This window comes from Hylaeus anthracinus, unplaced genomic scaffold (assembly GCF_026225885.1).
Source record: "Hylaeus anthracinus isolate JK02 unplaced genomic scaffold, UHH_iyHylAnth1.0_haploid 12000, whole genome shotgun sequence".
Classification (NCBI taxonomy): domain Eukaryota; kingdom Metazoa; phylum Arthropoda; class Insecta; order Hymenoptera; family Colletidae; genus Hylaeus; species Hylaeus anthracinus.
In genome coordinates, this window is record NW_026534347.1 from 8379332 (window position 1) to 8401763 (window position 22432).

The window sequence follows — 22432 nt, forward strand, 5'->3', positions numbered from 1 at the left end:
TTATACTTTTATTTTTCAAATTAATGTGTGAAACGTACTCTCAAGTATCACAAGAAAAGATAATCTGTCTCATTTCACAATAGTTTCTCACCTCTCTCAGATACTCATTATACCGTTATTAGAAAATTTCTGTGGTTTTTTATTAAATTTCGACACAGTCTTCGGTACGAACTTATGGGACGACCTAATAGTTTGACTAAAATCATTAGCACCCGTTTAGCACCGCTTATAATCTGCCAGATCAACTTTTTTATGCAATTTCGTATGTCAACGATACATTCTAAAAATGTCAGTAATAATAATTTCAGTCAAAGATACTGTTATTTCTTACATGTTTCCGACTTTTTAAGGGAGCGATGCACCGTTTGTGCTTTGCCAGTCTTGAATTATTTTTATTCTTTAGTAGAACACAGTCAAATAGCTAAAGGATATTTGTAATGAAATTGGCCGAAATTTTATGTCGCAGGCTCTCGGACTATTATCAGTTGAATTTATTAGCTGAATTTGGAAGAACGGTATCGAAATATTCTAAGGAGAAATAAATTTGGAAAATGTTGGTACTTTCCCGTCACGTTGTTGCGACTCCTAAGCAGGGCCGGCGTGACCTTTTGCGGGGCCTGAATTCACATTCAAATCCTACACTTAAATTTTGCAACGCGGAATTATTTATTTACAAATGCTATATATTTTTTATAAGATGAATATTAAATAATAATACTTTGATGATTTTTGTCACTCCTTTAAACTGAATCATCGCTAATAAAAAAATTTCTTGCATCTGTTAATGGTATCATCATTCCGTAAAAAGTTAATTAACATTTTCGTAGACCGCGGGGCCCCTCAAAACACGGGACCGGGTTCCGGCGAACGCGCTGAACCTGCCTTGCGCCGGCCCTGCTCCTAAGATAAGCACTTCGCTGTTTAAATAATTTTTATCCCGTGTTTCGACAGCAAAGAGTTAAATTCCTCGACGACGAACGATTCGTACGAATCGTCTAATTTCTAATTGGTTCACCACCGATTGGGAATAAGAGTCGAACACTTTTTGTGTTGAATCGATTAAGAGAACATTTTGTAAAGCACGTGGACGTAATTTTCTTTTTCCTTTTTCCTCGCAGCATGTATCTGAACTTTCTCGGTCTACGATATCGAAAGGAAGAAACTTGACTCGAGTCTATTTAGACATCTTACATGGCGCGTTTCTCGCATTGACTACCCATCGGAAAGGGTGCACTAAACGTTACTAAAAATAGCTTATATAAAACATCTGCCTGAGAGCGATAGATCCTTCTACTTTAATATAATCGGCATTAACAGCTTTCGATCGCTTCTTATTATTAAAAATACTATATCGACATGGACCTTACGACCTTTCAACGATCTCGTTTAATATAATTTCACTTTGAAATTAGTTCTCTGTCATTATCTCGTTTGTACTGTTCTAAATGAACTATGCTTTTACTTTTTCCATCCTTTTTTCTCTTTTTTTTATTTGGAGGGGGGGGGGGAAGACTTTTCTTTAACAGCTGACATTCTTGTACTTCCCTTTTCTAGTGTTTAGATATCCGTGACAGTTTACTTGGGAAAAATAGTTCGCTACTGCTTGCATTGGATTGAAAACTTTCCGTTGCTAATATAAATATTTAAATAAATAAAATTTAACAAAATTTGGGAAAACCTTACACGCTATACTTTCAACGAAATGATAACTTTTTTGTACAATTATTTTTTTTCTAATTTCTTTGTGTATATATGATTGTTACAGATTCACACTTGTAAACCATAACTATTCTGCACTTATAAAAATGTCCTTTGGTGTGCATATTACATACGTACTGCTCATTTCTACTTATATCTTGTGTATAATATTTACTCTGTATTGTATCATGCGGAAGATACATTTGATCAGTAATACAAATTTAATAAAAGGAATGCATATAAAAGGAAGGTAAATAGTAAACAAGAATTACTACATTTATAATTATACGCGCATTCTTCAATAAAAAAAAAAGTAAGGCCAACGTAAAAGTGGCGCAATTAAAGCTTCTTCGAGAGATTCAATTTTATTTTACTTATTATTATTCATTATTTGTATATAACACTACAAAAATTCATCTAAATATGTTTGTCAATCATTGGAAGATTTTTTTGTCAAATTGAAAGACCAAACTTTGTAGTTGTAAAAGCATTAATTAATTTCAAAACATTTAAAATAGATTGATGTTTTTTTTTTTTGAGGCTCCAAAGTTTTGATATCGATTTCTTGTACATTTGCAAAGCTTCCCTACTGATATAAAATAAATATAATCTGTATAAAAATAAATTATATGTATAAAAATATCATTTAACGAACTAATGGAAACGATGAAAGTTTTCAAACCATTCCAAACAAAGCCCTTTTCACTCTAACTATATATCTCGAGCACAAAATATATATTGGTGCAGGACATTAATGGAATTTGTACTCTGCAATCCTCCGATATCCATTATTAGCAGGGTGTCTGTCTCGAATATTCTTTGGAAAAAATTATATGTATCTTGAGACCTGCTTGATGCAAGCACTATTGCGAACAGAATAAAAATGTGCAATGCAACAGAATGCTCGTTACGCAATATAAATATCATTATTCTTCTGCTACAGTGGCAAGGAGATACTGTATTTACAAATTGGCACTTTCTTCGGTTTGGAATATTACATAGTTTGTTGGTAATGCGATTGATTCCGATGCGTGGTCAACCGAGAGAATTTCGAGTGTTAACACGATGAACGAGGAAACTTGTGCTCATTTGCATTGTATGTCCTTAAGTTTAGGTCAGTTTGAAACAGTATCGATTAATATTGCAAGGTGATATCAAGTACCGTATAATACAGACTGTATATCAAGTTCTCTAAATTCATTGTTCCTTTTTAAATTTTATTTTGTGAATTATAATATACTTTTTTTTTTAAACCTGTACCATTCTATTATAATTGTACCGAATCCGAGCGTTCACGTGTGTAAATAAACATTTTGGAGCTTAAGGAACGCTGCAAATCAGCACTAGAGTCGTTCTTCTGAACACGTTCCTTCGTCGCGTCTCGTTCTAAGCAAGGCAAAAACCTCAGTTGCTATTATACACACGTAACTATGGGTATGTACAACGACTACGGACAGTTGACTTCCACGTCGCCTACTCCGCACGAACGTTTACTCTCTTCTCCCCTTTGTTAAATTTACTTATGTTACGTTGAACACAATGATCGAAAATTTCAATCACAATAGATTTATGCGAATGCAAAGGCGTACATTCGCCTATGTAATTCGATTTCCGCCTGAACCGCGCTACCACGAGTTTTAATACGGTGACTGTCGCGATGGTTTAGCTACAAGATAACTTATTTCGTCAATAAATATTTAAACCTGTAATCCTTTAGGGACGGTCACTTTGAAGCAGGACACGCTGTATGCGGAAGATGCTTCAACACGTTGGGTACAGACACATTGAATGATAAAGCCGGCGACTGACTTGCAACAGAACGCTGTAATGTAACTGCTCGGCACGAATTTTACGGTTCGACACCAACGTTACACTACAAGGTCCTTTTTGGAATCACGAATGTTCGCTTCGAACTCTCGGCTGAATTCTCTCTCAATGCTTCCTACTCAGTTCAGTGAAAAGTAGACGATCAAAGAGGTTCGTCAAAAAAATCGACAGACCAGTGGAGCACGATCGAGCGCGAACCGAGCGCAAGAACGGCTCGGTTCGTCGCTCGCTAGTTCGTCAAACTAAGCGAATGCTCGCGTTACATTACAATGTTCTATTGCAAGTCAGTCGACGGCTTAAGAGATGTTTACTGTACGCGGTCACCTGGTTGATCATCCGCAAAGGATTAATGGGAGTTGATGTATATTAGGGGTTAGGCTTTGGATGCTTCCAGACAGGTATCGCTTATCAAGTCGCTTTGTGAAAACTCACAGGGTGAACTTAAGAATGTTTAGTTTCCCAAGATGGCGACCGCACTCTGCAGCTACTGCTACCAGGAATGGTAGCCATGTTTGAGAGCGAAAAATTTCTAAGTTTTTCTGCTGCGTGAGTTCTTACAGAGCGGTTTAATGAGCAGTGGCCTTTTTGGATGAACCCTCTGTACCATTATGAGTTGCTCATACTACCATTCGTTTCAATAAATTATCTTATACACTTCTATTAGCTTTCCAAGAGTATCATATTTCCATGTGTTGCCACTTTCATTTTTATTTATTCTCCCTGCGCATGACAGTCAACGTGTTAAATTTATTTCTAATTCGCTGGTGGCCACGATTCGCTTGTCTTCGTGTTGTTCGTTCTCCTTCATTTTTCCTTCCAATTGCGATCGCGTCCCGGCTGCGCCGTTTAAAGTTCAATTGCTGACGAAAGCTTCGATGAAAACCCCAGAGGTTATGTTCTGTTGTTCTTAACTAGCATCAACCAATACTGATCTAGAACAGTGATTCCTAACCACCGTGTTTAACCAACAAATCTGATGAATTTTTATTGTATTATAGTTCTTGAAATTGTTACTATAACTTAATGGAAAATTTCATCCGAAAGAAGCATCAAACCTGAACATTTTATTTTACAAAGGAAATTATTTCTTGTAGTTATTTTTATTTATACATCTCACGAATTAAGGAATAGTTAAAGTAAGCGATAAGTGGGATCCTGCAAGGTTGTTAAATGTATTTATTAGATCTTCAATCAGGAAATCAGGTTAAATATGTCTTGTCAAAACTGATACTTATTTCGGATTAAATTTCTTCCTTCATCGAACGTATACTGTTACAATTGAAGATTTATTACTATAATTATAAGAAATGCCAAGAATCTTCTTGTAAAATATATGGCAAGCCTGCAAAGGTTAACAATCACTGATCTAGAGTTTCAGGTAGGTACCAATGATTCTATCAATAAAATTGATATGATCCAGGCACTGACCATGTCTAGCAGAGTCTAACTTGGTTGGTTCAACGAGAATCTTTCTGCGTTAGTATGGCCATGTCGACGCCTCCGGAAGTCCTCGTGAATCAAATTACCAGTCGCTTTGATGCACGCAGGAATCGAACTCGTTGGAAACCGTCGTGCACGGACGACGATAATAAGGATCAACTTGACAATGTGCGCTTTACGTGACCGCGTGGGACGAGCAATCGTTCAACCGTATCGACATTTAAAACGACGCGCTCTTGGCGGAGCCACGACCGATCTGACCGGTTGTGTTCAGCTTCGCTTCATCTACGTTTGAGGTAGAGTAATTCGGGAAAGAGAAAAAAGTTGGAGTGTCACCGGTGGATAATAGAATAGCAGAGAAACCTTTGGCAGTATAGAGTTTTTGCTCCTTTCTTCAGCTGATTCCGAATGTCCGATCGCCTGGTCGTTCTACCTGTCGCTGCATTCGACATTACTTCGCCCCTGGTATTTTCCCTAACACCTAAAACACCATGAGAGAACGTTATTAGTTTCATAGTTCGGTATTATCGTATTGTCAAAGCAGAAGAAAAGTCGTGGCAAGTCTACAACGGTGGGCGGTGCTAAGTCTACGTTTGCGGTGCAGAATTATGTCTTCTTTTTCAAGAATTAGAGATTCTAAAGTTTCTTTGAATGTTTCCAATCTCAATTGTCAGTTGCTGTCAGTCACTTTGTCAATCCGTTCGCTATTATGTTATTATTGATCTTTTCATTATTTTCTAAAATGTTGTTGGTAGGCGTTTAACGAATTCTCTGGTATAAACAAAGGGTCGAAAGGACTGTTACCATACAATTTTTAACTTAATCCACGTTACTTTTGATCATGAGCGCTAGCTATACACTTTCTAGAAGGCCAAAAGCCCCTCGAACATACTTTTGACAGATCTACACCGGTCAGTGCTTGAACAGCTGGAGGTACTTGCCCCACAAGGCGGGTAATTTCTCCGCTGGTCGTGTCGTTTCCACCCAGAAGAACAATCTCCTCCGTTCTGGCCAATGGTGCTGCAACCTCCGCAGCAATCTGAAACAACGTACAGATGGTGTTAGAATAAAAATAAGCTTGCATGGTCGTTGACGCTAGTTGACTGGTTGCTTGTCTAATTTTTCGTACTCGAACACTTTAACCACTAAAATAGTGGTTAACTTGCGGAGATGAGTTCCTACCTTTGGCAGAGCGTTCAGAGCGATATTCAGAATGGCTGCCTCGCCGTACTTCTTGTACACAGCAGCCTTCATTCGCATACGCTCAGCTTCCGATATTCCTATCGCCTCCAGAGCTTGAGCCTCAGCTTCTCCGATCAATCGAATCTTCTCAGCTTCTGCCGTAGCCGCATTCACCGTCTGTGTCCTGTAAACAACGAAACCAGTTGTCAAACATCGAATTAAATTCCTTCATTAATTAATTACTCGTCGTCGTCAACTATAGTGGACGAGACAAAATTATTCTCAGAGAGTACGTAGAGCTTCAGCTCTGAATAACTTTTTTTAATTAACTGCTAGTTATCGTAAACTATAGTAGACGAGAGAAAATTATTCTCAGAGTTCTTAAGAACCTTTTTCCTTCGGCCACTCTGCCGATTTTGTAATGCTCGGCCTCAGCCGGAAGCCGCACGGTGCTCTGGAGCTCGTGTTCCTTTCGACGGACTTCCTGCTCCTCCACCTCGATCTGCTTGCGCCTTTCCACGACTTCTATCTGAATTTCTTCGTTTCGTATCCGTTGTCTTATCTTCGCCGCTTGGAGCTCGTAGGCCAACTGAGCCTCGGCTTTCTGTGATAAATAACGATGGATTCAACGCGGCTATTTTGTTTTAATTTATTTGAAGGACATAAAATAGTAGTATTTCTTTTAATAAGGATGGTGGAAGTTGAAGCTAATGGAGGTAATAATGTTCGAATATCGACGTACAGCCGTGTTGACTTCCTGATCGAAGTTAGCCTTCTGCAGCTGGAAGAGTCTGGCGTTGTCTTCGATCTTTGTGTCGGTGTTGTACTTTATGTCCATCGCTGCTTTCTCGCACTCTGCTTCCTGCAAGAAAAGGGAAAACGTCAGAAGTAACGTAGAGGAGTTCCTATCTAGGAACACAGAAAAGGAGTTTCTGTATTCGATTTATTCAGAAACAGGAAAGAAGGATTAATTCAGGCTAACATTAAATTCTACGTATTGTATATTTGGCACGACGAAACATTTATCCGTTTTCATAAATTGGGCATTGTAGGTAGATGACCAACAACACGGTAAATTAATTCTTGGGGATAGATTGTGGAATTAAAAAGCCTATAAGTAAAGTGTTGAGACTCCTAACAGCAACACACGTTAGGATACGTAAAATGTGGACCGAGGAGGGGCTAGTTGCGACATTATTCGGGACGTGTTGTGACTACGATAAAGCTCCTGGGAAAGTACAATTGCATAAATTTAGTTCAGTTAGACGATTAACTTACGTCATCTAACATATTACGTTTAACGTTATGTTTCACAACGTAATGTTGAATAATTTGGTTCAGCCAAGTTTAAGTATTTCTCTGGTCTACGTTTTAATTATGTAATAATAATAAAACTCCGAACTGTTAAATTTATACTGCTATGTTGGTATTGAACAGTCTCACAGGCAGACAAAATTAGGTCCTATCAGAAAGCACTGTAAACAATAATAATAATAACCGAGTGCTATGGTGGAGGCATTACTGATATCCCAAACATTGCTAACGTTTTCTGCTAAAATAAAAATAAATTACTATAGAATTCCGAACTATTAGATTTACACTAGTATGTTGCTATTGAACAGTCCCACAGGCTGACAAAATTAGGTCCTATTTGAAAGCATTCTGATGTTCGTGAACGTACCCGAATGCCAGCGTCGCGGTTCGCCTCCGCGACGCCAACGTCGGCGTCCCGTTTAACAGCGGCGGTCTGAGCCTTGCCAAGCGACGCCAAGTATTGAACGTCGTCGTAGACATCCTTTATCGTAAACGACAGGATCTCGATGCCCATGCGACCGACGTCCGGCGCGGCGACCTCCCTTACGAGCGTCGCGAACTGATCTCGATCCTTGTATATCTCCTCCACCGAGAGCGTGCCTGGAAGTTTAGATGGTCTTTGTTTAACAGATCTTCTCGCAACGCGGTAGAGTAGTTATGAGACTGCAAGCTCTTGGACGCGTTACGTACGTGGCTCTAAGCAGAATCTAAGGACAGGGAAGTCAAATTGCTCGAAGATTACGTCTCTTTTTTTTTGGAATTAATTCTGAAGAAACGAATGCAAATGCTGACTTGAACTTCTACACTATGGTTGGATGTACATTAAAGAGTGAGAAAATATTTTATTGGACAGGTATATGTGGGTGACAAAAATGGCCTTGCGTAAAGTGTATCAAAGGGCCATTTTTAGAATGTTCTGTTGAGTATCTAGTGATTTTTCGTTCATTTTATCATAGATGCATGTGAATGACTGAATAATGTTTTTCTTGGTCTTTAAGGTACATGTAATTATTGTGTCTTCGATACCATTCGTTTCTTTGCAATTACTTTTCAAAAAGTGGCTCTTTAGTTTTTCTTAGTTTAGAGAAGAATATCACCTTTCAGGCCGAAGAAATGCTGACATTTGGCAATTTATTTTTGAGAATATTGAATGTCTAATATAAGTATATCTGTCAATTTTCACAAAAATATGTTGATCTATTTAAAATATATAAGCTTCTGCACACGTAAATGTAATTGCAACAGACAAAATCAACATATTTATTACGAAAACTCCGTTTTTCAAACGAATGGACTTGAACTACTTTCTTAGTGAACGATTCATATGTATAATATATAGAAAAGATACACAAAAACAATGTAGACAGAGTAAACTTGACGAATAAATATAATAATACTAAAATACAGCGTGTTGCCTACAAACTTATTTTTCCCTTTCACTTTATTTTACTAAAGTTTAGCCGATCTTACCTAATATCGCGCGAAGATGGCCCTCCAAGGTAGAGAGGATCGTCGATTTGATTTCGTGCACGCTCTTCCCGAGAAATTGTTCGCTGGCAGTGTGCAATAATTCGTCAGCCTTCATGATCTTGCATTGAGCTACCCCGGTGACGGTTAAAGGCACCCCAAGGGCTGTCTCCACGTTCTCGCAAACGGGATTCAGCGTCATCACCTCCAGAGAGAGCCGTTGAACGTCGGTGACGAACCACCACGTGAAGGCGTAGCCTCCGACGATGGTCCTCTTTTTCATCGATCCGCAACATCCTCCTAAAAACGTAATTCGTGGGAAAAATTCAATGGAAAAGTAGATAAAATACAGGATAACTACTTGGAATGAAATTCTAATGGTACTTTTTCAATTGAAAAAAGTGCTACCATAACTTGTTGATATTAAAATTACTAAGTCAGTCGGCTTGAACTTCTTTTTAAAATCAGTGAACACATGTTAATAATGGTTTTATTGCAGGTTCTAGAAGCAGGTATTTTAATTTAGAGAATTAATTTTATTGGTACATTAGTTTACTGACTCTCTAATTGCGTTTACCTTGGTAGTTTTAGTGCCAACTGGCCAAGCAATGACCAAATATTATTTATATATCTTGTCTTGCAAATTTAAGATATGTGTATAGTCCCTAATAGTGTTTATAAAAATAAATAAACATCCTTGTGTAAGCTGTTCTTGAAATATACTACCGCAAAGAAAAATAAACAACTTTTGCTTACATAATATTATTTTTCTTAATTTTGAATGCTTTCAAACGCGAACAAAGAATATCATTTTATAACATTTCATAAAAATTGAATGCAAATAAACGTTTTTGCCACATGTATCGAGGCTTCTATACTTCCTGTCCCCTTCTCTGCCTATTATTCTTATCCTTTTGTTTAGATATTATTTTACACCTTAGAGTTTGTATTTCTAATATCTCCAAAAAAATATAAATAAGAACCTAACACCTCCAAAGCATTTTCTTTTGCAGAAAAAATCCTTTAAAGCAATATAAAAAAAGAATGATTAATTGATATCGCGTTTTCTCATTCAATACTATTCAATGAGTTAGTCTAAGCGCCACAACGACCAACGACGTCAGCGTAAGCGACGTCTAAACTTTTTCCCCTTGTTTATCGTAATGCCATGATTCGCCTTGTGATTCAACGATCGTTAAAGACAATACATAACCGCGTCGAGTATTGCAACGTAAGTAGGTCGTTCCCGTATGGCGACCGGTACCACTCTTTACCGTAAGTCCGCACGATGACGTCAAATAGAGGTTCCCCGATGCCGTGTATCGTTCATTGTAAACGTGACTCGTCTCACGTAACTGTGACCATTGATTTTGAAATTCTCGGCATTCTTCGATCGTTCCTCAGGCGCGCGGTTTCGATTGCCATCGTTTTTCGACGTAAAAACATGCTTCAAATTAACGGGAGAAATTGGGAAGGCAAGAATTCAGTGTTTATCAGGATATTTTCTCTTTACAGAGAAGAATTTATGTAAAGTTACCAAATTTAATTTAAAACATACGTGAAATATTTTCAAAGTTAAGGAAAATTAAGTGAATTTGTCTCTGCAAAGAAATCACGTAAAACACTTAATGTTTACGCGTTTAGTATGGTTTCTCCCGTTAAATAAATACTGGAAATATTCGTCACACCCCTACAATATTGAATATACTATCATTAGTGTTGTATAGTAATTGAAAACGAAGGGTTTCTTATTTATACAACTCAAATTTATCTGAAATTATTATGCAACAGAATCCTTCCCACTCGTAATTTGATTCAATCAGATTAGTTTCACCGAATATCATTATGCAATTTAAAAAAGCGAATATTCTACTATTTTCGATATGAATATAGCTGTGTAAGTTTTGGCTTAGTAAGTTCATATTATACGCATACCTATTGCGTGTTTAGAATAGTCAAAAAATTGAGCACAATTCGTTAATGATATTCAGGAATTTTCGTTCGCGTGTTACGGTAATTCAAATCCCGTTCGTGACATTATTCGAGACTCTATTGAAGTTATTCGAACATTTTCCGTTAGGATTCTCGCTATATATTTTACTACAATTCTATTCCAATTAATCTGAAACCGTTTATTAAACGTAACTTGACCTTTTCGACATAAATCTAGTTACTACTTAATTAGAAATAATAATTACGACAAAAGTTAACGAGAAAGTTCACCTTTAAGAATAAATCCTGATAAATGTATATTTTATAAACATACCAGGTTTGATAATATCTGTTTGTGATAATGAAACAAAAGACAATATTCAACGTCATGCGAAAGCATAACATTACATATTTACGTGAAACTTATGTCGACAACATTCGATTACATCGAAATAATGTGCGAGATCAGGTAGTTGAATATCGTACACGCATCATAAAGAAACAATAAAATATCTTGTAGTTCGTCTTCCATAAAACAAACACCAGAGTTTAAATTATAGAATGAAATATTTGACAATGAATATGAAAATAAAAATTTAACTACAGGTTGAGTTTACTCATTATCTTCCATTCGAACAAAATTTTATGCATTTCAGTAGACGCAAATGAACGAGTTATTAACACTTTCGTTGTCATTGTCACGCATACGTGATCTTTCCAACTATCGGTTATCGACAGCTATCGGATATACGTGGTTTCGTTAGCTAATGGTTATCCATTGCTATCGTGTAAATGTGATTTTGTCAGTCAGAGAGTTATACGCTATTGACACGTACATTTTGATCATTACGTTGGTAGTAAAGACAGATATTGGAATTCGTGTAAAGTGACCTCTTTAAATTGATCCATATTTCGAACCGATTACGGGCCGTTCATTAATTACGTAAGAATGATTTCTGGCATTCTTTACCCCTCTCTCAACCCTGTCTAAGGACATGCAACATTTACGAAAATGAAATATGGAGGTAACGAAATTGGTTTCTGAAATAAATTACGAATTATTTACCGAGTCAAACATACATGGCCAATAAGTGGTCTCAAAACTAAATACTAGCTTATTCATATACATATTTTAAACGAAAAATTCATTTGGTGATATCAAAACTATTGGGCTGTCTGGAAAGTCCATGCCGATTTTTAGTAGGCGATACAAGTCTGAATATATCGGAATGGCTGAAAACAAATAAAATGTGTACATTTCTTAAGAGGTGGAAAGGTTGTGGAACAAAATGGTACATATATAATTCAATAAATATACATCAAAATTCAAATATGCCTTTGAATTTTTCTTGAAAATAGGCATGAACTTTCCGGACAACCTAATATTATATAATTTAGTCAAACTTCTTCAATAGACATAGAGAGCACGAGTAATTATGGGATCAACTGTATACTATATTTTCATTCGATTTTTCGTGATATGGAAACCTTCAATGAATCACTAATCAAATTTTCGAGACCTACGATGTCCCTTCAGAGTGTCCATCATCCCACTGGAAAGGGTAAACAGTCTTAATTTGTCAACAGTTAAACCGTGCTTTAGTTCAGAACATTTGCCTATTGACAGAACTTTCTGTCAATCTTTTGCCTGTTTACACAAGCAAGGTTCCATTTCTACAGGGGGCCAAGTCAATGGTACAGGAAGAAGAACGATCCCACGAGGAAGGCGGAGATGAACGTCGATGGAACGAGCACGAGTCGAAGGAAAAGGTGGGGAAGTCGTCGACCGTTATGCGGCGTGTTCAGCTTCGAAAGGTTCGTAACCTGTTCACCAGCCGCCGTTCCAATCTCGACAGATCCAGCATGCGGACGTCCGTGCAAGGAGCAAGGTCACGGTCAGTGTTACACCTTCCTTCGTGTGGCTGTCTCATCGACCACGAGGATTCCCCTGCGTTCTCCAAGTGATCAAAAAAGCGTTGAACGCTGGCCTCTTTTCTCGTTTCGAGTTTTCTGGGCCATCGAACTGAACGCCAGTGATCTCGAGGAGGAACCAAAAGTCGAGTTCCTTAGTTTCGTTGGCATCGAAAGGACTTTCTTCAAGGAAGTGTTTCTTCTTCGAAGCATCGTCTTTTAAATTTTTAATTATTTGTGAATTGTTTGTGAGTTCTTAGCGTGATCTATTCGGTTGATTCTTGGAGGAGCTGGATCTCGGAAGCTAGAAGACTAATGTACGCGGAACAGTGGGACACTTTTCTCAAGTTTTGTTAGAATTCCTTCTCTTAGTATCGATGCTTCGAAATACAGCGTTTAGGCTATGATAGAGGAGTTAGCAGAGTGCATGTATATGAAGAAAGAAAAGTGACCACAGGACATTTTCGAATTATTCTGGAATTGTCGATGAGTTTTTAGTGTGATCTATTCAGTTGGAGGAGCTAGATCTCTGAAGCTAGAAGACTGATACGTGGAACAGTGGGACACTTTTTTCAAGTTTTGTTAGAATTCCTTCTCTTAATATCGATGCTTCGAAATACAGTGTTTAGGCCAAGATAGAAGAGTTAACAGAGTGCAAGTGTACGAAGAAAGTAACCCAACCAGGCCAACTTTTCAATTATTTATGAATTATTGACGAGCTCTCAGTGCAACTTGCTAGGTTGACACTTGGAAGAGCTAGAGCACTGGTAGACTAGTGAAGTTATTCAAATTTCTGTCTCGAAAATCGCCATTCCATTCAAGATAAAAAATCTATCAAACTACAAGTGTACGATGAAAGAAAGGTGACAAGAAAGCTAATGTATATCGAACTCAGCGGACAGAGAAAGCCTCTCGAAGAGAGTTCGATCGAAAATTCTAGATGTTTAAGTGAATGGGAGATCGTACAAGAACTTCATAGATATCCTACTAGATTCCATATATTTCAAATAGCCGAACCATTCGGAAGAATGTACTCTCTGTGACGAATCACGTGGACAACGGAAGGGGTTGAAAGCAAACGTGACTGAGCAATGTAAAAGCCGGGAAATCCTCTTTCCGAAGGATGGATACGTGTAACGTCTAAGTGCATCGATTACTCAGAGGAAACGAAGCTTCTGGAGTGCACGTTATCTCCTTATCTCCCAGGAAAGTAGGTGAGCGAGTACTGCTTTTCCTTTTCAAACCCATTAAATCCCCATCGAACGTCTGTCTGTTGGCTACGTGACGATTTACTCGTCCACGAGGATGCTTTCAACTTCTCTACCTCAAAGGCAAATTAAGTTAATACAAACGTTGCAGTTAACCAATTTACTAGCGGAAGTTCGCTTACAGACTCTTTAACTACAGTGATTGCCGTCTGGAATTTATCGAACTTTTGACGTCAATTGTTTACTGCCAATGATCAATTTTTTAAATATAAAACAGTACTGATTTCTTTTAAAGTAAAATAGCTAATACAGTCTAACATCTTGAATGTCTCTGACGTCTTTTGGTAACTTGCTTCAATGTCAAGCAGCACAGCGTGAAAAGAATGTTTGTCAATGGAATTCGATTTAGAAGACAAGCACAGTGGGACGAATCGCGGTGGAGATCGAATTGAAAACCATTGCGAGGCGTAATTTTTCAATTAGAACCAGAAAGGATGACACAAAACCCGAGAATACAAAAGGCTGACGGGAATAGTTAGCGACGCCTGTATGATTCCGCTTTGCGGTTCAAATAATAAAGGATCGTTCTCTATGGGTCTGACCTCGTTCTGTATGGCGCGTGCGCCACAACCTCGTTGATCCGAACTAAACAGGACAACCATGTTACGTGTCAACGACAATTTGTATAGATATTTTTATTAAATTACGCGAAGAAAATTGAATTAATTAAAGTCAAATATTATAACAAAATAAGTCTGAAGCGTGCTGTATTTGACATAAATGTTCCAGACTCCTCGTTTGAAGCCTTTTATTATTATTAATATATAATAAATATATTATATAAATAATATATAAATATATAAATAAATTATACGATAGCAATGGATCACAGTTTATGAATAAAATAATATATGTAGTTTTTTGTTTTTAGAAATTAAGATGATAATATAGAATTCATTTCGTCTGGTTGTTGGTAATTTTGAGTTGATAAAAAAAATGTAATTAAGCGACTAAAAGAGTGTGTAAAATATGGAACATTTTTAAAAGTCTAATCTAAAGATATCGAGTCAAAATAAACTAACAGTGAAAACTTTTACATTATATAAAATATGCTTGTTCAGACTGCATCTGTTATAATATACGTTTTATACAGACACACACGGAATTTTCGATTAAGAGAGACGATATTAATTAAATGGAGTCAGATATACTGCAAGTGGGATTGAAACTTGATCGAGCATATTCGATTTTAAAATGTCCAAATCAACAGCAAAGCGACGTACTTAATTATTCTGCCGACAGATTCGAAAAAGGAGCAAACTAAAGTAAAATGAAATGGAGTAAACAGGAAGGTTGTTCACTTTCTTATTTATAGAACAGGAAACACATAAAAATAAGTTTCGATCTCGTTAATTCGAGTTGTTAAAGGAGAAAGTGTTTCGGATCGCAGATAAATTTAAATTGATATGAAGCTTTTGCTCCGCTTTCAATTTTCAATCTTCTCTTTCAATCTTTATACTTTTTTTTAAAAACGTGAATAAAAATTATTTTTTTTATTATTTAATACATTTCATATAATAAACCCTATTAAACAGAATTTTGTATTCGGGCAATACTTCTTGACAAAAAATTCATTAATATTCCTTAATATCATTATGATTTTCACGCGTCCAAGATGGATGCGTCCTTTTCCTCCTTGAGAAAGGACTTATGAAATTTTATATAAATATAATTCATAAAGTGATCCTAACGGATAAAATAAATTTCGTATAATACAAATGTTACGAAAATAAACAATATTATTAAATTTAAGTACATATATGTCCAAACGTTACCGGTCGCGAATGTGTCAAGTGCACTTTCAACCCCGTATCATTTAGAGTACACCAATTTTCCTACGTGCAGTATACTTGGGTTATGGGTTGTACCATTCCAACGGTGTTTCGTCGTAGTTGGCGAAGGAGATGCGTTCCGTTATCCCCGTTTTACATTTTCTGCGAAATTCCGTGCACGACCTGGTTTTCGTGGAATATGCGACTTTCGACGATAGGGTACGTGAGTATCGTCGCGGGCGAACTGCCCGCGTTAATAGCGAATTACTTAACAGCTGAAAGTTTCACGTGTCATTGATATTCGTCTCGTAACGCACGCGTTCCCTTCCTCGGACCACGTGTATCCGTCCTCGGACTTTTCTTCGACCGATTTCTACGCGACTCTGGATCGACTTCGATTGGACAGTATCGAAGGATTCTTTAACGAAGACGGTCTACACCTACGATGACCGTTAACGACTCTCTAACGGTTCGTTAATTACCGTGGCAAGGTTCGATTTACGACAGAATTAAATTTTGTTAATAGATAAGGGTCGTCAGTTAAATCCAGTGATAATTTTTTTTTTTTTTATTCAAATGGAGATTATTATAGACAGGCTCTTTTGTGGCAAATATAATGAAATTGTAAAAGGAAATTTGTTTAGAGGTTGAATTTGAATTATTTATGATCGTGAATTGAAAAATTGCATGGAAGATGAATGGTGGTGTGTCAAGTCTGAAGGATAATCATTGCAAGCAAAGATTGTTTGATTGTTGATATGGTGGAATAATTGTATACGTGTTTTACAAGTGTAATTTTTTTATAATAATTGCATTGTCTTTTTTGGTTTTTGCAATTCAAACGTTCGTAAGAATTTAGTTATGTACCCTATAGCGTGCATTTAAATATATTAAACAAATTTAATTTGTGTACAGACTTGGATATACTTGATTCATTAACACAAAGTTAATTCGAGGTGTGAATTATTTACGAGTACTGCTAATTATTTTCCGATTTAATTTAAATCTACGTGTACATAGCGTTAATTCTTCCTTTACGTAACGTTACAGGTGATCGTTCAGGGTAATTACAGGAGAATAAAATGGGTATCGAGAGCGTTTTAGCAGGAGGTCTGACCTCTGCATCGACAGGACTTTCATGGTTCTTTCCGGTCCTCGCGGCCGCGCTCGTCTACTTCCAATATGAAGTTATGGACAACGAAGCGCCACCGATTAATATACCATCCGAGGTGCTCCTGCCATCCTACGATTTTATTGTGATAGGAGCCGGTTCTGCAGGTACGATTTTTAACTAACGATATCATAGTACAGTAGATCGGACTCCCTCATAACACGATTAATCCTCCAATTTTAGCAAAATTAAATATCTCACGATGGACAACCACGGAATTAATTGTTTAATCGAATTAATTTCACGAATAAATTGATACAGTTGGTTTTATTTGTTGTCTATAAATAAAATTCTGGCCATTTACCAGACGAAGAATTTTCAAAAAATAAAGAAACTAATATATAAGAAATATATAAAAATTATTCTGCGTGCAATTGGTTAATAAAATTCATAAAATGAATTTTGATTACGTTAATAAAATCTGAATAGCAACGTTCTCGGGTTTAAATGTTTATGAAACTTTATGATATATCACTTGCCATAAAGTTACTTCTAAGTTACCGCTCTTTTTCTCGCGATGCGATATTTTTACTTGAGAAATTTTTATGAAACTCGCGTATACTTTCGCTACAGGAGCCGTAGTAGCGAGTCGCCTCTCAGAGATTGAAAACTGGAACGTGCTTCTTTTGGAAGCTGGAGGCGACGAAACCGAAATCTCGGATGTGCCTCTTCTAGCTGGCTATTTGCAGCTTAGTCAGCTCGATTGGCAATACAAAACCGAACCAGACGAAGGTGCTTGTCGAGGTATGAATTTGTATTATAATACGATTCTAAACCATTCTGCGCATTCGTGAGTTTCGATGTTTATCAATTATTAGGCGTAAAAATCAATTCTGAGCTTTTATATTCAATCATTTATAACTCTAATTCAAGTAGAAATATTTATTTGTCTACTTGATTAAAATACTTATTTTCCAAATCTTTAAATGAATCGTCACGAATCAATTTCTATAATGAATTTCTATACTCAAGTCCAAACCTGATGGCGATTAGAAAATATCTATAGCGAGTGAGTAAATTTCATTTATAAGGATGCGAAGTCGAAGAACTTGACTAAAACACCTAAAGTATCAGTGTAATATTTCTTTCTTTAAATTACTTTGCATTTGCATTTATCTATAGCTCGGGTACCTCGGGGTTGCTAAACCCGTACTCCAGCTACGATCAAACATAGCTGCAGCCCCTGAGGGTAATAAATATCGATATGTTGATTAACTATAAAATTTCGTGGCTACTGATGTTCGTATAGATGCATTGTAATGACCAACAGGTTGAGACTTAAGTTACGTGTATCGATATACTGCAGCTGAGATCAAGTTGAGAATTTAGAAGGTTGGTTTTTTAACCCTTTCGGTTTAATGTCACCTATTGGTGGCATCCACGAAACAAGTATTATTACTTTCTGCAGTATGCATTAGAAAACTATAAAAGTTTAGTGTCAATCATGCTCGAGATTTCTATGAACGTCGCAGAACACGTTTTCGCGGCTTAATGTATTAGAGTTGTCCGAAAAGTTTCTTTCGTGAGTTGCATTCAATTATTTTCTGTGGCAGTGTTTATACAAATAGACAATCTAACTTCTTAGACATTGATGCTGTAACAGTAACGAAGCGAAATGAATCGTACACAATTCAGTAATGTAACATAAAACATACAATATTGTGTATATATTAATTAATTATTAATAAAACGAAAGAAACTTTTGGGACAACCTAATATAACCTCGGCCAGCTCCTTCGTACCGGAAGGGTTAATACATCAAAATTACAAGTGTCTGTTTAAAGTAGAGTTATAAATAATTGAATATAAAGGCATAGAATTTCCACATCTAATATAAGAATTGCAAAAGAAAAAAAAACAGTTTAAATCCTATAATAAGATGAAAAATAACTGATTAAGCAATGGTTAAGGACCCTTTCGAATAACCTATACTGAACTGTTTAACTACTACTATCTACCGTCAGTCTACATCTCACACATTATCCTTAACATACACACCTCAGTACGCAATTAAAAGTCAGGTCGAAATTAATCGTATTGCTTCTTGCTCGAGATATAATAAACCAAATCGGACGTTTAATACTTCCTTGAAAATATATGTATTGGCATTCTACAATGCGAGAATAAATGGATGGATGTGTATGTATGTTGTCTATATGTGTGTGTGAGCGGTGAAGGAGCCAACCGACATCGATGTAAGTAAACAATAAAGGTAACGAGAAAGACGCGGTATAGCCAGTCAGTCAAAGATATCTAGTCTATGCGAAAGTGCGAGAATAGCTCTAGATTGTTTCTTTTATTTCACCAGTTAATATTTTCATCCTTGTGTCCATTTACAACAAATATAATAATTGTTTCTTATTACGGATTTATTATCCATCTCTTGGTGTTTATCTATAATTCCAAAAGATTTTACAACAATTCCAAAATTATATGATTTAATGACCTGATACTTATATTTGTTAGCGATGGAGAACGGTCGGTGCAACTGGCCGCGAGGCAAGGTGATCGGAGGCAGCAGCGTCCTCAACTACATGCTCTACCTTCGCGGCAACAAACGCGACTACGACATCTGGGAGCAACAAGGTAACCCAGGCTGGGGTTCCAGGGAGGTCCTCTACTACTTCAAGAAATCCGAGGACAACCAGAATCCCTACTTAACGCACACCCCGTACCACTCGACTGGCGGTTACCTCACCGTTCAGGAAGCGCCCTGGCACACGCCTCTGGCCGCAGCGTTCGTCCAAGCTGGCCAAGAGATGGGCTACGAGAATCGCGACATAAATGGCGAGAAACACACGGGCTTCATGATCGCCCAGGGTACCATCAGACGTGGAAGTCGTTGCTCCACGGCCAAGGCTTTCCTGCGACCAGCCAGGCTGCGCAAGAACCTCCACGTCGCCATGCACTCCCACGTCACCAAGGTCCTGATAGACCCAAAGTCCAAACGCACCTATGGAGTGGAGTTCGTCAGGGATGGAAAGGTGATTCGTATACGCGCTAAAAAGGAAGTAATCGTGTCTGGAGGATCGGTAAATTCCCCTCAAATATTGATGCTGTCAGGATTAGGACCTAGGGAACATCTTCAGCAACATGGGATTCCTGTGATTCAAGACCTCAGAGTGGGTCACAACCTCCAGGACCACGTGGGTCTGGGTGGTCTCACGTTCATGGTCAACCAGGAGATCTCCATGGTGGAGAAGAGGCTGCACAGCGTCCAGGCTGTGATGCAGTACGCCATCTTTGGCGATGGTCCCTTGACGGTTCTAGGAGGTGTCGAAGGATTAGCATTCGTCAATACGAAGTACGTGAATGTTTCTGATGATTTCCCGGACATTGAGCTGCACTTTATATCGGGTTCGACTAATTCTGACGGGGGCAGACACATCAGGAAGGTCCATGGACTCACTAAGCGATTCTATGACGATGTTTATGGGCCTATCAATGACAAGGATGTTTGGAGCGTGATACCTATGCTCCTGAGGCCTAAGAGCAGGGGGTTTATCAAGCTACGCAGCAAGAACCCGTTCGATCATCCGTTGATCTATCCGAATTACTTCAAGGAGCCCGAGGATGTCGCTACTCTAGTGGAGGGAGTCAAGATTGGGGTTGCTCTGAGCAGAACTTCAGCGTTCAGACGTTTTGGGAGCGAGCTGAACTCGAAGAAGTTCCCTGGGTGCAAGCATATACCTATGTACAGTGATCTCTATTGGGAATGCATGATCAGGCACTATTCTGCGACCATTTACCACCCTGTGGGGACCTGCAAGATGGGGCCATACTGGGACCCAGAGGCTGTCGTGGATCCTCAGCTTAGAGTCTATGGAGTTAGCGGTCTTAGAGTCATCGATGCTTCTATCATGCCAAATCTCGTCAGTGGGAATACGAATGCACCTGCTATCATGATTGGGGAGAAGGGGTCTGATATGATAAAGGAGTTCTGGCTGAAGAGGAGGGGTCGAGGGTGAATTGCGTTGGCGGTGAAATGGAGTGAGATAATACAGAGAGTTCAGAGAAGATTCAGAGTTTAGAGAATGTATTCAGAGTTCAAACAAGATTCAGAGTCAAACAAGATTCAGAGTCAAACAAGATTCAGAGTTCAAACAAGATTCAGAGATTAGAGTTCAAAGAAGATTCAGATATGGATTAGGAGTCCAGCTCTAACTCTAGACTAGAAGTTCCGGTATTCTAGGATGTAGAAAGATGATTCACAGGGTGAAATGAAGACAATGTTCTCTGAGCTCCGAGTGAAACACTTGTAAATATTGAAATGTGTTACTCCAGGAGGCTAGGAAACTGACGTATTTGGAGATCTGATGGATCAGGATTATAGTGTTGATGGGAAGGTGATGTATCATAGAAATTGGGGTTGATGATGCTCTATTGGAATGATATACTGAAGTCTGGTTACCTTTTTTAGATCTAAGATTCTGAAATTTTTGTGGACACTGTGTGGTTACAACGATAACTATTTATAAACACTGGTGACTCTACAGTAGGCTGTATGTGTACATAGAAAGATGAAGTGTAGTAATAATTGTAGTAATATGATACTCTTAGTTTAAGTGTATATGTCATGATTGTAATAGAGTGCAATATTTGAAAATGTTTGGTACATGTAGGAAAAAAAACAATTTTTATATAACAGGACCCTGTACATCCTGAAGAATTAGGAAATTATTCATCAGGATAGTTACTTTATTTGATGTTGTTACAGATAAAGCACTACCCGTGACTTCTACAATAAAAGAGAATACGAAATAAAGGTCTTACACCTCCTTTTATACAGCAAGTTTTTATCGTGAATTATTAAACATAATTTTTATTTGTTTGATAAGCCTACCTGACTAATCCGATTATATATGGAAAAACACTATATTCATGCAACTGCGACAAAAATCCAAAAGACTCGTGAAACACAGATTAAAGATACTTAAATACTTACACAAAATCTTAATGTTTCTCTCTTACATGAAGCAATCAGAAATATGTCAACACAGACAAGCTGACATTGCAATGTTATCAAAAATATCATGTTTCTTTAAGTTGCTTATTTATCTTATTACACAACTTCTTTTTGAAAATGTTACCATTGGCGTACAAGTTATCTTTTTGAGAAAACATTGCAATTTCACTTTATACGATGAGGTAATCTATGTTCACATATTCTTCATGCATTGAGCCAATTTATTTCGAACATATCAGCTCATCATGGAGGTATAAACCCATCTTCCTTTACTTCAAGATTAAAATAATCCTGGTGTACATGTAGCTTGTTAAATGTGTGTGTTCCTTATTTTTCCTTATGTTTACAATATTACTTGCACAAATTAATTCTGTGTCTTTATAATCAATCATTTATAATTTCAGTTTACGATATAAATTAATATAATAAATACATGACAAACATAACCAAAAGGCATGTACACTTATGCAAAATGAAATAACAA

General features: G+C 37.4%; 2 protein-coding genes across 7 annotated transcripts in view; one reads left to right on the top strand and one right to left on the bottom strand.

Moving 5' to 3' along the window:
* Positions 1–1395: 1395 nt before the first annotated feature.
* LOC128890177 (flotillin-2) overlaps positions 1396–22432 on the bottom strand; it is a 158575-nt gene continuing 137538 nt past the window's right edge. For 2 of the 3 annotated variants that reach the window (XM_054148450.1, XM_054148451.1), the window contains exons 2-8: positions 8932–9228; positions 7829–8061; positions 6890–7009; positions 6537–6751; positions 6148–6331; positions 5858–6004; positions 1396–5446 (exon numbers count right to left, since the gene is read on the bottom strand). In XM_054148450.1, the coding sequence (XP_054004425.1) occupies positions 5417–5446; positions 5858–6004; positions 6148–6331; positions 6537–6751; positions 6890–7009; positions 7829–8061; positions 8932–9228 (1226 nt within the window). In that variant the 3' untranslated portion in view covers positions 1396–5416. The remainder of the gene's footprint in view (positions 5447–5857; positions 6005–6147; positions 6332–6536; positions 6752–6889; positions 7010–7828; positions 8062–8931; positions 9229–22432) is intronic. The other variant, XM_054148452.1, reaches the window with a different exon arrangement.
* LOC128890166 (glucose dehydrogenase [FAD, quinone]) lies at positions 12522–22278 on the top strand. Of its 4 annotated transcripts, XR_008460566.1 has the most exons (5): positions 12522–13985; positions 16862–17089; positions 17556–17726; positions 19449–21572; positions 21605–22278. XR_008460566.1 is itself a non-coding variant. In XM_054148425.1 (4 exons), the coding sequence occupies exons 2-4, from the start codon at positions 16894–16896 to the stop codon at positions 20948–20950; spliced, it is 1869 nt and encodes a 622-aa protein (XP_054004400.1). In that variant the 5' UTR covers positions 12522–13985; positions 16862–16893; the 3' UTR covers positions 20951–21573. The 4 variants fall into 4 exon arrangements, 3 of the variants coding, with proteins under 3 accessions (XP_054004400.1, XP_054004401.1, XP_054004402.1); XM_054148425.1 differs by lacking the exon at positions 21605–22278 and having other exon boundaries at positions 19449–21573; XM_054148426.1 differs by lacking the exon at positions 21605–22278 and having other exon boundaries at positions 12644–12755; positions 19449–21573.

Bases quoted from the DNA above. Each gene is read 5' to 3' on its own strand.
- LOC128890166 (XM_054148425.1), top strand. From the start codon at position 16,894: ATGGGTATCGAGAGCGTTTTAGCAGGAGGTCTGACCTCTGCATCGACA. The intron at 17,090-17,555 runs GTACGATTTTTA...CTTTCGCTACAG, and splicing joins GATAGGAGCCGGTTCTGCAG to GAGCCGTAGTAGCGAGTCGC. The intron at 17,727-19,448 runs GTATGAATTTGT...TATATTTGTTAG, and splicing joins AGACGAAGGTGCTTGTCGAG to CGATGGAGAACGGTCGGTGC.